At 45.0% G+C, this 18,072-nt stretch overlaps 1 protein-coding gene and 1 long non-coding RNA gene across 3 annotated transcripts in view; one reads left to right on the forward strand and one right to left on the reverse strand.

Annotated features, from left to right (window-relative positions):
- Positions 1–18,072, reverse strand: part of LOC142104523 (uncharacterized) — a 412,155-nt gene that overhangs the window by 97,902 nt on the left and 296,181 nt on the right. The gene's annotated exons all lie outside the window — the stretch shown is intronic.
- The window catches only part of URI1 (URI1 prefoldin like chaperone), a 63,419-nt gene that overhangs the window by 32,290 nt on the left and 13,057 nt on the right, over positions 1–18,072 (forward strand). For both annotated transcript variants that reach the window (XM_075189239.1, XM_075189240.1), the window contains 2 exons: positions 17,621–17,712; positions 17,827–17,887. In XM_075189239.1, the coding sequence (XP_075045340.1) occupies positions 17,621–17,712; positions 17,827–17,887 (153 nt within the window). The remainder of the gene's footprint in view (positions 1–17,620; positions 17,713–17,826; positions 17,888–18,072) is intronic.

The raw sequence follows: 18,072 nt of genomic DNA on the forward strand, positions 1-18,072 counted from the left end.
CCGCTGCGCCAGACGGAGCGACAGCAGAGCGTATATAAAATAGGGACATACGAGGTAGACCAAATAAACTTAAGGCCTGAAAGCAAAGGGTAGGGAGGGATGATGCATTCTTAGTTTTTCTTAAAATCTGTAAATTTGAATATTTCAGTTTTAATCTCTTCTGCTGCAGTGGGCTGGAATTATCTTATTTTCAAGTATAAAAGTGTGAAAAGAGGAAGCGCCGGAGTCTTCTTCCCCTAAGTAAATATTAGCTTTCTCCCCTCCCCCTCACCTGTTCGGAGCTCCTTCATCCAGGCTGCGTCACCCCTTAAATCTGGATTTTGTGGGGAGACTGCATATTATTTGCCAATCTTTTGTTCTTTGCACAATAGACAGCTCTCCAGGTTTACTATGCTGAACCTGCTTCCTCCCACAAATGCAGTTTTCTATTGTAATAACCTTTACATTGCCCCCTCTGTGTGTGTAATGGTAGTGCTGCTTGTTCTAGGACTCTCGGCATCAATTGTAGTTACCGTAAGGTGACCGCAGCTTATTGCCCCAAGAAAACGCTGTATGTATTCTACGATGTCTGTTTGATTTTCATGTTTTACAGCCCATTTATTATGTAACATAAAATAGGTGTCCTGTACAATGTGTCCTGTACAATGTGTCCTTAAGTAATAGAAGGAAGAACAATAGCTGATGAAATAAGGTTTTGTACATTTTTAATCGTAGAACTTTGAGCCGTCCTGTTGGAGGTTTTTGAACCAACTGGTGGCTCGGTGGCACAGTGCCTACAAGTGTCTTTAAAGTTCATGTTTTTATATTGTTGTAGTTGTTGTTTGATCAGTTTTGTTATTACATTTAGTAGGGCACAAAGAAACGCGTTGAAAATGAAAATCCTAGAGGAATTAATCCCAATCACTTGGATGTTCGTCTTCATACAATTATCTATCCTCAAAAGTGTCAGAAAAACTTATCCAGCGGCCATATCTCCTGCTCGTTGGGTTTCTGACATTTCTATAGCAAAATTGATTATGTTTAAGTTCCACTGTAATAGAAAACTGTGTTTAAACACATTTCTATAGAGACATGATGCAGGGGAATACGCACGAACAATATAGTAACTCAATCTCTAGACGCACAAGTCTCTGATGGGGTTAGAATCAATGTAAGCATCAATTCTTTTTGCTGTTATTGGTAAAGGATATGCCAAGTCTGATCAATGCTTTATGTTTGTGAATTGTGCTAAGCCTTGACTTTAATGGACAGAATTCATCGCTTCGATATGTTTTGACCAGAGATCATCAAAAACTTGATTTGCAATATCGGGACAATAGTTTGGCCAATCAATTCACAAATCTTTTATCAATTCGTCTTCTATCCGCTTCTGTATAACGTACAAGCGTTGGGTTTGTTTCAATGGTTTAAAAGCTTGTTGAGATGTGACGTCTTAAGAGGCTGTTTCATTCCTAAAACTGAGATTATTTTCTATGCGACTGTTGCAGACTAGCGGATGTGGAGGATCTTGGTGGCGCATGTGGACTAAGCGTCACGTTAGTTTAGCTCTGTCCCCAAGTTCCCACTTTCCCTTATTCTCACATATATAAAGCATTGAATATTTCTGAATACTGTTGGGAAACGTCACAGTAGCGCTGAGGATCGACGTCATACCAGGAACGAGGCTGTTTTAGTACCTACTGAACCACCTCACATCCACAAATCCTCCTCGCATGTCCTCTTTCTCACCCTGCTCCTTCTAACGGCTGCAGGAGAGATCTCACCTAATCCCTACTCTCTGCTCACGCTCCTCACTCCCTACACCCCGGGCTTCCAATCCCAACAATCTTATCCACATATCTCCTGTACTCTCTCTCTCCCCTTCTCCTGTGTACACTATCCATCTGTTTTCTCCTCTCCACGCACATGTCCTTTATTTTAGCCTCCGCTTACCCCATGACCTACCCCCTGCACCCAAATCCACACGGCAACACAGAAGTCATCTTAAAACAATCCACTTCTCATTCTCAATAAAACAACTACTTTCTCCTGTACCTGCAATGTCCTGCTCTAATCAGGCTGCCTCTTTCTACAACAAACCACATACAGTCTCTGACGATCCAAACCCCCAGCCCTGGCGCACCAAGCAGACCCAGCTACCTGCAGAAGTGCTCCCGTACTGCAGAGCGCCACTGGAAGAAATCATGTTCTTATCCTGATTTCCTCCACTATAAATTCACCCTTTCATCTTACAGCGCTGTCCTTTCAATTACCAAACAAAGATTCTTCAAATCTGTAATATCCACCCAGTCTTCTAACCCCCTGTCGCCTCTTTACCACCTTCAACTCCCTTCTCTGTCCATCAGCTCTGCCTCCCCGCTTCAAAAACAAAATCGACACCATTCAACAAGATATTTTCTCATGCCAAATTCTACACACTCCATCCACTCTGCCCACTTCACATACACTCCCCGATCCACCCATAATTCATGCTCTCCAGTAACTGAAGATGAAGTCTCTGCACTCATCTCATTATCTCACCTTACATTCTACCCCCTCGACCCTATTGCCTCACACTATCTCCGCTCCTCCCCCCAACTGCGCTTTTCAATCCTTCACTCTCCATTGCCACATCCTCCTTTTAAACATGCGCTCATCTCCCCAATTCTAAAGAAACCATCTCTCGATCCAGCCTCTCTCTCTTTCTAACTACCGCCCTATTACTCTCCTTTGCCTCCAAACTACTTGAGCGATTACGGTACAAACGCCTGTCTCACTTTCTCTCCTCTCATTCCATTTTCGACTCTCTGCAATCAGGTTTCCGCTCCCAACATTCCACTGACGCTGCTCTCACTAAAGTAATCAATGATCTACTTACTGCAAAGTCTAAGGGTCATTTCTCCATACTCGCTCTCCTGGACCTCTCTGCTGCTTTTGACACTTTTAATCACCCTCTTCTCTTACACACCTTACACACCTTACACTTCATTGACCTTCATGACAAAGTTCTTCCCGGTTCAGTTCCTACCTATCAAACATCTCCTTTAGTGTTTCTACCTCTTGCACATTCTCCCCTCCCACTAACTGTTGGCCCCATAAGGCCAATCCTAAATGCTGCAGCAAAACTGATCTTCCTCTCATCGCTCCACATCTGCTGCACCACTTTGCAAATCCCTACACTGGCTCCGTGTCCTCCAGAATCCAATTTAAATTACTCACCCTTAAGCCCCCAACAACACTACCCCTGCGTACATCTCAAATCTTGTGTCAAAACACACTCCCTCCCGCCCTCTTAGATCTACCTCTGACCTGCACCTTGTCTCGTCTCTGGTACCCACCTCTCACTCCCGCCTACAAGACTTCTCCCGTGCTGCTCCCCACTTATGGAATTTCCTACAACGCTCAATCAGACTTTCCCGCAGCCTTCAAATCTTTAGGTGCTCTCTGAAAACCCATCTCTTATTTAGAGGTGACCTTATCCCTGATAACACTATTCACACTACTGCACCCTCACAACTATCCCAATCTCCACTCTGAGCCACACTCGCTCCTCTTGTCTCAGCTGTGCCCTCTTCCACGTTGAATGTAAGATCTCTAATGAGCAGGGTCCTCCATACCCCTTGTTTTCATGTGTGCGTTTATTTTGTCTACCTTTGTATGTCCCTGTTTTATATATGTCCTGTTTTCCTTGTGGAGCTCTGTGGCACCTTACAAATCTATGATGATGATAATAATATTAGTGGAGAACTGTGGGCAGAAGTAGTGTTGAGCCCAGCTGGTTGGCTGTTTCATTATACATTGGATTTTCGGTGAAATTCATTCAAGTAACATAGTTCCCTCTTTGGTCAAATATTTAGAGATTGTGTGTCCTATGAACTCATATCTACTGTCAAAAGAATGGATGTAAAATAATTGAAACTGCTTTCTCAAACCTGGTTGGAAACAAATTTCATGCCACTATTTAGAAATAAACATGCCAAAAAATCCACTCTTATCTACTCACAAGTGTTCAACAGGTGGTAGGTTGGTTTGTATAATCGCCCATCCCCCCTCCCCAGGGCCTCAAAAATTTGGACTTTAGTAGAGAAGACAATAAATTAAGTAAATAGCAATTGAAGACACAATTTCTCCAGTTGGACAATGTAGTTCTGAATGCGTGTCACTAATAATGGTATAGTCATTGTTCTACTAGTGCGTGGAACTCTCCTTAATCTTTCCTGGGCTTCATAGATTCTTTTACCTTCAGTGCCTTCAACCTGTTTTCTAAGCTAGTTTTCTTTAATTGATCAATCGTAATTAAGCTTGTTTATTGATCAATTATCCAATCACTTGGACCAATCATTCGCTTCTCTTTGGAGAAACATTGTCATCTGCTTGGACCAAACCTTAGTACCTCATTCCTACACCTTTCAAACTCTGTTATAAAACCTTCTGTAGGTTGGGGACTGCTGAATTATATCGGGAGACCAAAGGGTAGAAATTAAATATTGACATTCCCTATTCTGGCATCCAGAGATCTTACTCTCCGAGCCTTCTCTCTAATAGAACCATCTCATTCCTTGGCCACTATTGCAGAATTGGTTAGCCACTTTTCAGTGGTCGTCAAATTCATTAAAGGGTGTGGCCTCTACCTAAACGGACAGGATTAAATTAGATTTGGTCCAACAGGACTATGAACAAGGCTTACCACAACCTATATTAAGGTTTGTGAGAAGGTCATCAATCTGGATGTGGTAGTTCTTCACCAGTCTATTGTCTGTGCAGAGACCTTAAGGTGTCACAAAATCGCAAAAAAAAAGTGTCACAAAATCTTGTCCTTCCGATCAATCAGATTGTTTTGTGTGACCAGCGTCATTTGTTACAGATGCCAACTTTCTAGTCTAGATTTTAACAGGCCAAAGCCCCCGTGGCGCGTTACACGTGCAAATCACATTAAACCTTTCAACCTGCCCAGGAACGTTCTTTTGTTGTCTCTTGTTGTAGACAAGTGAGAACCTCTGGTAGTTTGTTTTCAGTCCTGCCCATAAAAAAAAGAAAGTCCCAATTCTACATTACTTTCTGCACATATATATACATATCGACCCGAAGATTATTAGATATGTACCGGCTTTGTTTAAAGCAGCGTAAACCTTTAGCTACAATTGCAGTAGGTATGGAAGAAACGTCTACGAGGTCTGAGTGTCTTTATACTTACACTTGTGACTATAAGAAGAAAATGTCTGTGATTCACAGATCTAATGTGCAAGACAAGCGACAAGTCAAGATACAGCGCTAACCTTTTAGGTGTAACCGTAGCCCTCTGCCCAATCACCGCTGCGACAGAGGCTGGATTCAGGTGTCAGAATGTCACACGCCGTAAGAATCTAACATTTTATGCACTACTAGAGTTATTTGTAGAGTAATGCTACAGATTTCCTCCCTGGCACGTGATCACAGCACTCCGATTCAAGATCTTGAATGAAATCTAAAAAGATTCTTCGACTCCCACTTCCCCTGGCATTTCCAGGTCTGTCTGGAAGACATTTGCTAAAAGCACGAGCCATGTTTTCTTTTTGGCTTTGCAATAATGAAATTGGGTCCATAATTACCTCCTTTTCCATTGTACTGCCTTCCAAAACTTTCTAGAGATGCGTTGCACATATTAAGCCATTAAAGTTCTTTAAAAGACTTTTGATTTTATTCTCCAAAAATAGAAATAACACTCTGCATTGCAGCATAAATATCTTGGCATAAAAAAAAAAATATTCACAACGACTTAGCATAAGAAAAGAAATCATCAGCAGAGGAGATGGAGGGGGGGGGACCTTTTATGAAAGAGCAAATTACCAGGATTATTGAAATAAGGGATAGCGAGCTGCTCCTCATTGATTGGTATAAGATACGAATGAGAATCGTTTGGTAGGGTTAAACCTCAGGGAAAGCGACATTGACAAACACGCAATTAAGACCCTCAGATAAATCCTTGAAATCAGTAATATGATTGATTTGGTGTCTATTTAAAAACATTTCGCTGGCTAAGAAAGAATAAAAAGTAAAAGATTTTTTGGAACGTTAGACGATAAAGCCTCAGGCACCATTAGGGGAAATATTTGGAAAGTTTAAGTGTAGCCTCTAGTGCAGGACTGGCCAACCTGTGGCTCTCTAAGTGTTGTGAGACTACAAGTCCCAGCATGCTTTGGCAGCCAATAGCCGGTAGCTGACAAGGTATGCTGGGACTTGTAGTTTTGCAACACCTGGAGAACCGCAAAAATTTCTCTTCCCCAGGAACGAGTGGCTCAAAACTCAAGCAAGCATGGGAGAGGGGTAACATCGTATCACAGGTCTGGAGAGGTGCTGAGAGGAGGGGATTTAGCTGTGCAAGGATTTGGGATTTCCCCAGAGATAAACTCGAAGACCCGGGGGCTGCATGTAATAATGTACTAATGCACCTGTAGAGGAGACTGCGAGAGTGCCCGTCATCTCTGTAACTAATTTAGAGGCCTCGAAGGACAATTTGTAACTTTAGGCTATTGCCTTTGTTGCCTAGCTGTTAATCTGGCCCTTATCAATAACATAGAATATCCTGCATGTTAAATCATCGTCGTCACCATTTAATTATATAGCGCCACCAATTCTGCAGCACTGTACAGAGATAATGTCATTCACATCAGTCCCTAACACACAGACTAGGGTTAATTTTGATAGCAGCCAATTAACCTACTAGTATGTTTTTGGAGTGTGGGAGGAAACCAGAGCACCTGGAGGAAACCCACGCAAACACGGGGAGAACATACAAACTCCACACAGATAAGGCCATGGCCGGGAATCAAATCTTATTTACAGTCATTAAGGTTTCTTTACAAAGCAGCTTCTTCTATGTTTACAATTCTACCTGCAAGAACATACTGTAAATGAATGTAAAGCCAATATCATCATCTTTATTAATTCCATATATACTGTAGACCATGGTGCGATCCTGGTAACAGACGTCATTTAAAAGTTATATGACAAACTTCAAACATAAGGTTTGGTATCTTCTCTGCGTCTGCAGGTGACAGAAACATGGAGACACTTTTAGGATTGAACAAAATGACCGTATGAATGACAGTAGCCACCTACGTCCGGTCTTTTGAAAACGTATTTCCCTTTTACTGAATCGGACGATGAATAGTAAAGCCCCCGTCCCTGGTTATATTAAACAGACAATGCTTATGTCATGCAGTTCTCCGCACCAGGAAGCTTCTGCTATGAAATTGTCTTTCTTGAGCAGCCAAAGCTCTGGCAGCGATAACCGCGTCTGTCCAGCATCTGTTCCCCCGTCCTGTGCGACTCTGAACTTGCTGAGGTCGTGGGGAGGTGCGAGACACTTAATGTAACACACAGATACAGAAACGGTGATAGCGTTGGTCTGGGTGGTGTGTGACGCAGGCAGACCTGACCTTTCTGGTGCATATAGTGTTTCATCGCAGCCGTAGCTTAGTACAGATTGGTCCAATATCCACTGTGCAAAACGTGGCCCTGCTTCATTAGCAAGTGCAAACGCGCGTAATGTGCATTTAAAACCCCCGCCCCCCAAAAAAACGCATGTACAACGGGTGTACGCACGTCTGCTGATGAATACGGGTCTAGGTCGGCTCTGCTCCAACAGACAATACACTGCAGGATACGTCCAGTACATATGGGGAATATAGGGTCCCAAAAAAACGCACAGAAGAAAAACTATTCAGTTAATGTCACTTGTTACTAATATAACAGGGTCCATTACATTTAAAGATAAATTGAACGTTCCTGCGATCTGTGGCCTATGGTCTGGTCCTGGGCTCTGTGCAGAGTGATTCGTTACACGCAGCTCATCGCCATTTACGCTGCTTAACGAATCAGGCCCAGTACCTCTGTGTATCCCATGTCAACAAAGTCTAGTAAACGCTCTGAGCGAACGGACCAATGACTGCTTCCTGACTCGCACTTTCCACTACTTCATTTCCATCATTGTTAACAGCCGTTAGCGCTCGGTACAATGTAGCACAGGTCTTTGGGAAAGCTCGTCATAGCTCTATGTAAAGTTCATCAAACACTTTACTGTAACAAAGCTTTGAAGATGCGTTAATGAACACGCTAACGAGCGTTGTTCTTCAAAGCCAATGTCTATGTAGCCTTCTCCTTTATTATTTTCTTAAATGATGATTTTAAATGAAATGTTTTTACTGTGTGGCGGTGGAATATTGGGGAAACCACTTTTGTACACTTAGTCAATTGCCCCAGTCTGTGTTTGTACCTTTTTTGCTGGTTATAAATTGATCCAGCAACTCAACCCTCCCCCCTCTCGTTTTGTAGCGTAATAGGAAAAAGAACACACCAGGGGTCATTTATTAAATTGCCTTTAGGTGCAAATTTTGCCCCAAACCATAACAACAAATAATACATGCTGTATGCTTTCATTGTTTAAATTGTACTAGAAAATGAAAAAAAATAGTTGCTGATTGGCTGACCCTAAATACAATGTTAGTTAACAAGTCCTACTGTTTTGTGCTTCCTGCAAGATTCTGTTAGCTGATGATGGAGGCTGTCCTGTGGGCTGTGTCAGTTGATCTCGTACTTGCCAACTCTCCCTGAATGTCAGGGAGACTCCTTAAACTAGAGGTGATCTCCCTCACTCCCTGAAATAGAGGCGATCTCCCTCACTCCCTGAAGAGTCTGGCATTCTCTCTGATGCTGAGCCAGTACAAGACGTGGTTGGCTTCGCCATCTGTGGCATGATGACACAGTTCAGAAATTGTGTCCTATGTCCATGTATTGATACCTATGGAGGTGGCCATTTTCATGGAGACCAAGATTTAATCAAAGACTGACAGGTAAGACAACATGACTTCAGCAATGGAGACAGAAATGTAAAAGACACTTCAGTCTCTAGAGATTCATTAGCTGCTTTTCTTTAATGCATAGTTGCCTACTCTCCCGGAATGTCCGGGAGACTCTCGCATTTCTGGGAGACCTCTTGGGCTCCCGGGAGAGCAGGGCAACCTCCCAGTTCTCATCCCCGCAATAGATAAATGACGGGGGCGGGGCTTAATGACGCAAATATTGCGTCATCTTAGCCTCGCTCCATGCTGTAATTGGCCAATCGTTTAGGGGCCAAAATGATGTGATTCATCAAGCTCCCGCACACCCATCTCCCCGTGATCTCCCTGAAGCCAACAAGGAAAAGGTGGCATGTATGGGTGATCGTCCACAGGAGTCTGTTATAGTGAGCTGCAATTTAGGCTGTAAACTTCCAGAAGTGCCCTTGTGAGACACCAGAGACGGGGGCGAAACAACACATTGCAAGGCCCCATTGCAAAATTTGGGGGAAAAGTCCCCCTGATTCTGGTCCATCGCTCCAGATGTCTTCAGGGCACACATAGATCCCAGCCATTGAGCGGAGAGCGACGTCAGACAGGACTGTCCTGTCCGGGAGTTCAGGATTGCTGGGTTCTGATTGGCTGCCCAATTCTGTGTTTGTGAAACTACAGTTTGGTAGCACATTGAACCTGGGTGGCAAGATTATGCCAACAGGCCCGGCAGCTGTCACTACGTGTGGGGTGATCGGGAGGTTAGACAGACTGGCACAGGCGAGGGTGTCATCGCTGTTCTCTGCCCTCTGATTAACCCAGAAGTGTTAGGATAGTAGTGGAGATATTTCTGTATAACGATAGTAGTATATGGCTGACACATTGTGTCCTTTAAGTATTTCACAGCTCACCAGCAGTGTGAGGGTTAAACCTGTTACTCTTTTATAACCATAAATTCTATAGGACGTCCCCATCACCGTCCTGTTAAACGTAGTCTTTTGCTGTTAACTCCTCAGTTTCCTCCGCGCTCGACTTGTATTGAACAGTGTTGACGGACAGGTGTGAGAGGTAATTGAACGTGTTGTCGGCAACTCCGCGCTGAGAGCTCTTTGGAGGTTAAGCTAAACCTTCCCGCTCTAATATCCACACTGGAAGCTTGTAAGAATTCCCAGCGGTGCCAGACACTTGTGGTTTGATCTCAAGAATCACAGATGACTCTTAAATGGTCTTACGGTGCCGCACTGTGTAAGCTCACAGAGGACAGCGCGATCCCAGCGGTTCGTCTGCGTTCTGCTAATTAGCCGACCGCCACGGATCGGGCAACACACCCCATTTGTAAGACGCACTCCAGCTACTCACGGTCACCCTGTTTTAGACCACGTCTCCGCCACCCAGACTGGCAGGGGAGAGGTTAAAGACTGCAATGCTAAACAGCTGTCAGCTGCATTTTTAATAACCTCCCACTTTAGAACAGACCAAGGCTTCTGCTGCTCAAGTATTGATATTTTTGAAAGATCCGAATGGGGAGATGGGTGGGGGCGGTTAAAGTATGTAAATGGCTCTAGCCTCTAATTTTATTGATTTTTAGACCGTGCTGGAAATAAAAAGAAAAGAAGCCCCTCATTAAGATGCATATATCATAAATGTCACACGGGTGTAGGCCGGCTGCTGGGATGCACTTTCTGAAAATGACAAATGCAGGACGAGTTTGTTTTATGGTCCAACGTGTGATAAACGGGACTTGAGCCTTTTGAATCCACTTTAATCTGGTTTAAATCACAACTTTATACGGATGTCATTTTATAGAGAAAAGAGATTACATTCAAGTGACCGTCGCAGTTTATAGCTGCGGTAAGGGGCGCTGATAGGGTGGGTCCTATGTATTAAGCATGTTGCATTTCCTCTCTCTGCTCCATATGTGCCGTTGGCGGGGGATGTGCGCACGGGCGCCCACACATGGTTATGTCATTAATCTTTGTACATTCAGCACGTTCCCCCATCCATGCACCAGAATCCTCCGTCACCTCTGTTTCGGAGCGGAGCCGGTTACATGTAATAACTGAATATCCGATATGACCCCACTCTCACAGAGCACTAGGTCTATAAGTTAGTTAGGTGTTTGTGGTCTGATTTTCAGATATTGCTATTTTATTTACTACTTATCCCATAAATATAGATAGTCATTGCCCCATGACCACAGTGTAAGAAATGGAGACACTGTGTGGCCGATCCAATATTCATTTGCATGCAATTCACTAGGGGGTTGTGACATCACTCAGGCACGTCATGCAGGCAGTGATGTCATCATCATCAATTTATATAGCGCCACTAATTCCGCAGCGCTGTACAGAGAACTCGCTCACATCAGTCCCTGCCCCATTGGAGCTTACAGTCTAAATTCCCCAACACACACACACACACACACACACACACACACACCAATTTAATAGCAGCCAATTAACCTACCAGTATGTTTTTGGAGTGTGGGAGGAAACCGGAGCACCTGGAGGAAACCCACGTAAACATGGGAAGAGCATACAACCTCCATACAGATAAGGCAATGGTCGGGAATCGAACTCATGACCCCAGTGCTGTGAGACAGAAGTGCTAACCACTGAGTAATGTCTATACTGTCACTAAGATCTAGCGACATCACTGATGCTCGCCATGCAGGCAATCATTTTGTGGGAGGAGACATGAGATTGCAGCCTATCACGTCACTGTCACTGGGACAGAAGGCTAGCACTACCAGACCAGCCGCTTATAAGACACACAGGCTGTATTGCAGTTAGTACAGACGTTTGCTGTTAGGCTGTATCTGTACTGATTGCAATGCCGGCTTACAGCACGAATCTGTCGTCCATGACTGGCCAATCTGGCAACCCTACTTGCAGTGTTAAACGCCGACACCTGTAATTAATAATTGTCTACCCCAAGGCTAGACAAACCTCTGGTACCAATGATGCCTACACATTTACTGACGGAATCCAGAGTGTTATTTTAGTTTTGGGGTTTTTTTAAAGAATTTTTTTTTTGATGAAGCTCAATGGTAGCTCCTCTCCTTGCATAGTTTCACCAGCCAAACAAAAAAACTTAACTCTGATTGTACCTTTATCTTATCTTATCTTCTTCTATCCTGAGTAGTGTCCATGATCAACATATCTTGATTAAGACAAAAGTGCATTTTTGAGAGGAATTGGCGCCGTTGTGTGCGTTAGAGAAATTAGATTGTAAGCTCTACTTGGACAAGTTTGACTGAATACATCCCTCTGATTGTACAGTGCTCTTGGTGCTATTGAACTAATAATAAAGCAGGTAGGGAAAAAATCTCAGAATTTTACAATGCTGCTAACGGGACAGTTTATTCAAATCTGTGACTTTGATTATGTGATGGATCATAGATGTGGCAGTGTGCAATAAGCAACCTCCCCTCCCATCGCACATTTTTTACATTAAAACGGATATACCCAGAAGCGACACTAGATCACAACCTGCGGCTCTCCAGCTGACGTGGAACTACAAGAAGCAGCAAACGCTTCTGTCCAGAGGCCGACTGGGCTCACTGGGACTTGTAGTTCCACAGCAGGGACCCGCGGGTCACTGCACTAGCCGTTCTAGACTGTAACTGGTATGATTGCTCTCATAGATCGCTGGATTATAGCCATGTAACCCTTTTCTCTTAACCACACCAGACAATATCTCCAGACCGGTGATTTAACACCATCCTCTCGCCACCAGCAATGAATTTTAAAGACATTGTCAATTCAAGGCTTCCGCCGATGACATTACGGTACAGCGGCCCCCTCCCCAGAATTAAGCAACATGCCCACTATTCCCATCATGTTCCACGTTTTAATATTTTCCCGTCGTCTTGGGGAAAGAAAAAGGGAGAAATGGAAAAAAAAAGAAAAAAAAAAAAAAGTTATTGATTTGACCTCCTACCTAAAATAATGTTCTTTAGATCTAAAGCTGGTTAGACACATTATCTAGCTGGGCTCAGCCAAGCGAAAACATTCCACAACCTCAACCTTTTCCCTGACCCTCCGCTTTTAACAACTGCCGACACAGTTTTGTGCTGTTATGTGACCATGCACCAATGAAATCTGTCAAACAGCTCCTTGAGTTATTAGGCTGTCTGAGTCTGACCTTTCTGCAATCAAAGATATATGACTTAAGGGCTCGGATTTGCCATGGCAACCGGTCCAATTTGCTGCCGTGAGAAAAGGTCTAATTGTTGCAGAAATTTAATGATCTACAACGACATCAGGGCTGTGAGATTTTATGAACTGTTTACACCGTAATTTTCATTTTGTTAATGCCATCTCTCCCCCCCCCCCCTCCTTTTTTCTCTTCTCTCCCTTTCTTTTAATGTAACCCATTCGATGCTACAACAGCTGTCTGCGCGTCGGGATAAGCCGGTCGCTTTATCGAGATGATTGCAGACTTCGGTGTATTTTTGGACCCTGCCAGATCTTGTTAATGCTTAGGTTTTTTGCTATGTTAATTAAGAAGAGGCGATACGGAAAATCCCAGTGTCTTTTTATATAAAAAGGCTGTATGGGAAAACAAAATTGACTGGTGCTTTTTTTTTTGTTGTATAAATCAATGCTACTGATACAATTCTAATCAGGGGGTGCAGGTTTTGGGAGCATCTGGTGGTATTGTTGTCGGTGACCTCAATAGGGTGGAATCATGGCTGGAATTAGTGCACCAGACGGGAAAGAAAACACATGAGAAGGGCTCTCTGGTTCTCGGAGGGCTGCGGATCACTGTCCTGCGCTCGGAGGAGAGATGGCTCCGTCAGTGCATGGACCCAGCCTGCGGGTGATTCTGATTATTGCTGCTGGGACTGTCCTGTGGATGCCTTGGGGCCAGGAAGGAGTTTCTGGTTACAGCTCTTTCACATATGCGCTATTCATGTGCGATATAACGCACGATTAGCGCATTTGCAGTAATACCAGTGAAAGCCTGTAGCCAAAGGCTCATAAGATTTTTATTTTTTTTTGTATTATTGCCCCTTTAAGTATCAACCATCATCACAACAATGACAGATGACTGACTACTGACGTCATGTCTGGGGCGCGCGTCCAAAAGGAGGCTGTCCTAGCGATTGGCTCATTCTAATGAAGGCTCCAGGTTCTGACCCAGAGTCTTTACTGCGCCTGCGCGATACAGCAACATTTATTATTACGGTTGTTTTATTTGTATGGCGCCACAGATTCCGTAGCACCGTACAAACATGACATACAAGGAAACAGACATAACATGTACATGGGTACACAATAACGAATACATGGATGCAGTTAACAGAACAAATCGCATGGTGCACAGAAACCATTCAGCATAAGACGGGGACACAGACTGGACGGACATGAGACATTGAGGACCCTAAATGTGAGGCCTTATATGTGCTGCGTTTTACAGTACAGGGGACAATATTAAAAGCTCTTTACATCACTTTGTATGTGGTGTTAATATATTGTGCTGCACTAATGGGAGTGGGGAACGTTTCCTGTGATAACCCAGGAATAGGTGATGCGTAATTTGTATCACATGGCGAACAGAAGTGTGTGACAGGGAGCGCCTCGTGTGCGTAAGGGGGAGCGCCTCGTGTGCGTAGGGGAGAGCGCCTCGTGTGCGTAGGGGGGAGCCCCTCGTGTGCGTAGGGGGGAGCCCCTCGTGTGCGTAGGGGGGGAGCGCCTCGTGTGCGTAGGGGGGAGCCCCTCGTGTGCGTAGGGGGAGAGCCCCTCGTGTGCGTAGGGGGAGAGCCCCTCGTGTGCGTAGGGGGAGAGCCCCTCGTGTGCGTAGGGGGAGAGCCCCTCGTGTGCGTAGGGGAGAGCCCCTCGTGTGCGTAGGGAGAGCGCCTCGTGCGTAGGGAGCTCCTCGTGCGTAGGGAGAGCGCCTTGTGACAGAGGGAGCTCCTTGTGCGTAGGGAGAGCGCCTTGTGACAGAGGGAGCTCCTCGTGCGTAGGGAGAGCGCCTCGTGACAGAGGGAGCTCCTTGTGCGTAGGGGGGAGCCCCTCGTGCGCGTAGGGGAGAGGGCCTCGTGCGTAGGGAGAGCGCCTCGTGACAGAGGGAGCTCCTTGTGCGTAGGGAGAGCGCCTCGTGACAGAGGGAGCTCCTTGTGCGTAGGGAGAGCGCCTTGTGACAGAGGGAGCTCCTTGTGCGTAGGGGGGAGCCCCTCGTGCGTAGGGAGAGCGCCTCGTGACAGAGGGAGCTCCTTGTGCGTAGGGAGAGCGCCTTGTGACAGAGGGAGCTCCTCATGCGTAGGGAGAGCGCCTCGTGACAGAGGGAGCTCCTTGTGCGTAGGGAGAGCGCCTTGTGACAGAGGGAGCTCCTTGTGCGTAGGGGGGAGCCCCTCGTGCGCGTAGGGGAGAGGGCCTCGTGCGTAGGGAGAGCGCCTCGTGACAGAGGGAGCTCCTTGTGCGTAGGGAGAGCGCCTCGTGACAGAGGGAGCTCCTTGTGCGTAGGGAGAGCGCCTTGTGACAGAGGGAGCTCCTTGTGCGTAGGGGGGAGCGCCTCGTGCGTAGGGAGAGCGCCTCGTGACAGAGGGAGCTCCTCATGCGTAGGGAGAGTCGCTCATGACAGAGGGACCGCCTCGTGCGTAGGGAGAGCGCCTCGTGCGTAGGGGGCACTGGCCCTACCTGTTAGCACGTAGGCATAGCATACGGACACCACACAAAGAGTTCTGGAGAACTCAGAAATGTATTTACCAATGTTTGTGCTGCTCTCTCACGTAGCGGGAGAGAACAGTTCTTTATGCCCCACCCTATATTATTATAGATCAAGCTCCACTTTTTGTTATTTTGTGTGATACAGGTGTAGTACCCACCGGGGGAACCTGAGAAAGATCCAAGGGCATGACTGTTAACAGTCTCCTGATTTGTGGACAGGAATGTGGGCTTGGTAGAAGTGTGTGTGACACAGCAGGTGGATGGGGGGCATCAGGAATGTTGCCACCAATGGGGTACTTCCCTGTACTCACTTAATATGAGAGAACAGTTTAAGCCAGTGAGGGGCCGCATAGAGGAAGGAGGGTGAGCACAGGGTCCTCCTCCTCCTCCAGGTATACCATGTGACCTCCCTGCACTGTGCACTCCCTCCTCCTACTCCTCCGGTTATACCATGTGACCTCCCAGTGTGCAGAGGTCAGCTGCTCCCATTCTGATTAGATCAGGAGCAGCCGTCTGGGGTCCACAGGTGAATGCCCCACCGCAACAGGCGGGCCACAGAACAACAACACAGAGAGCCCCTCTGAGCATACGATGGCTGATAACATTTCATTTCCATCTTCTGTCAGTGCTTTATAACATCCAGACACATCTTATTCCTACTTATTGTGCTGGGGGTTCTACAGGTCATGTGAAACGGCACCTCCCCCACTGAGCCCCTGTCTAGAAGTAAATCCCAGACACAACACTTTTCAGAATAATAAACGGAAAGAAAACCAATGCAAACTCTAAAAATTGTTCTATTTAAAACACACATAATACACAGAATAAACAATTCCCAAACTGCAGCGTTACAATCAGGCACCTCCATTGCTGATTATTTTGCAGGGACAAATCCTGTTTTCGGTTTCATAAAAAGATTACTGTTTGCTGGAGAGAAGGAAAGTGTGATGTTTACACAAAATCTGCAAATACACAATTGAAATGTATTTCTAACGTGCGACATTATCATTTGTCTGGGGAGCAGTCTGCATTTTTCAATAAGTTACAGCCAAACTCTCAACTCCATCCAATAAAGATGTTGGATAATCTGGTTTGTATGTACTTTCTGAGTTGTTTGTTGGGCTCCCGTTTTATTTTTTCTGAACCACTGTTTATATCGGCTACAATATAAAATGTAATGTTTCACAGAGCTGCGAATATTACTTTGTCGTCGAGCATTATTTGGAATGAGATTAATGTGTTAAACATGCTCTTGCCACGGATGTGTAAGCAGCCAGGTTTTCGGCCAGAGCGCAGATCTCTGAACTGATCTGCAAGGAGCCATAACGTTCATCTTGGGAGCTGACATTTAGTTTAACAAGTAACAAATGAAATTATTCTCCAGAGTTTTTCAAACCCAGACCTCAGGGAGCCCTAACAGTGCATGTTTTCTAGATCTCCCTGCTGGAGCACAGGTGTAGTCATTACTGACTGATACAATGTAACAGATCCACAGGTGGTATAATTAGATCACTGCTCACCTGGAAACCTGCACTGTTAGGGTGCTGAGGACTGAATTTGGGAAACACTGACCTAGTTTTGTGTTTGTTTTGTTTTTGATTGACAATTGGTTAAAATATCAAACTCATATCATTTATATAAAAAATACCATTGGATTACGGCATGACTTTTCCGAAAACCAGTTGGGGTGGGAAGACCGTGCCTAATGACGTAGAGCGGGCGTTGAACAAGAAAGCTAATTAAATGTAACCAAAGGATCTTGATTTGTCCTCGCTTTAACCATAGTCACCAACATTTTAGAAATGTGCTTTCAAGCAGGTAAAGCAAGATACCGTTTTGGCGACCCTGGGCGCACTGTAATTCCTATCATGTCATATTTGTTGTTTTATAGTAGTATCCTTTTTGGCTTTTAAATACTTGTTTTCGATCAGTATTAACTTCTAAAACCTAAGAATATGACGGTAAAAATCACATCTAACATTTTATTGTGCAATTGGTTACAATTGAAAAATAAGGATATATCAAGGGAGAAAGTTTTATATCCAGGGATTGTTCCTGGGAATTGGGGACCGCTGGCAACAGCATTTGAAGTGCGTTAACATTACCTGCAGCGTTGGTGGGTTATTGCATGTTGGTGACCCATGTCCTCTCTTATTGCAGATGTCAGGAAAGCACGGGAGGATTTGCAGGATGTCATGAAGAACTTTGAGTCCAAAGTGGAGTTTACGAAGGGCCTGCAGAGAATGGGCAATGTAAGAGCTGGGGCCCACGGGCAGAGGTGGGGCACACTGGGGACAGTCAGTGTAGAGTGTATGAGATGCCTCCTCTTAATGGGCAGATAACCAATCTCTGGCTTTTTATTGCAGGAATCCGGGGAATTATTTGATATCAAGGAAGAAGCCAATGAGGAAATCGTGTCCACGAAAGGTACTGCACCCCTTATACCGGCCTGTTGTCCCTTCTGGTCATTTACTATATTATATTCATTATTGCCTTAAATATTCAGCCTATTGTATATCAGAACGGGGTGATATTGTAATGTTTAGGGACCTAGTACAACAGAGTACATATTATTCCTTATTGAAAAAGGTACTGGCATTTAAGAGTTAAAC

The sequence above is a fragment of the Mixophyes fleayi genome, chromosome 10 (assembly GCF_038048845.1).
Source record: "Mixophyes fleayi isolate aMixFle1 chromosome 10, aMixFle1.hap1, whole genome shotgun sequence".
NCBI classification, from domain to species: Eukaryota; Metazoa; Chordata; class Amphibia; order Anura; family Limnodynastidae; genus Mixophyes; species Mixophyes fleayi.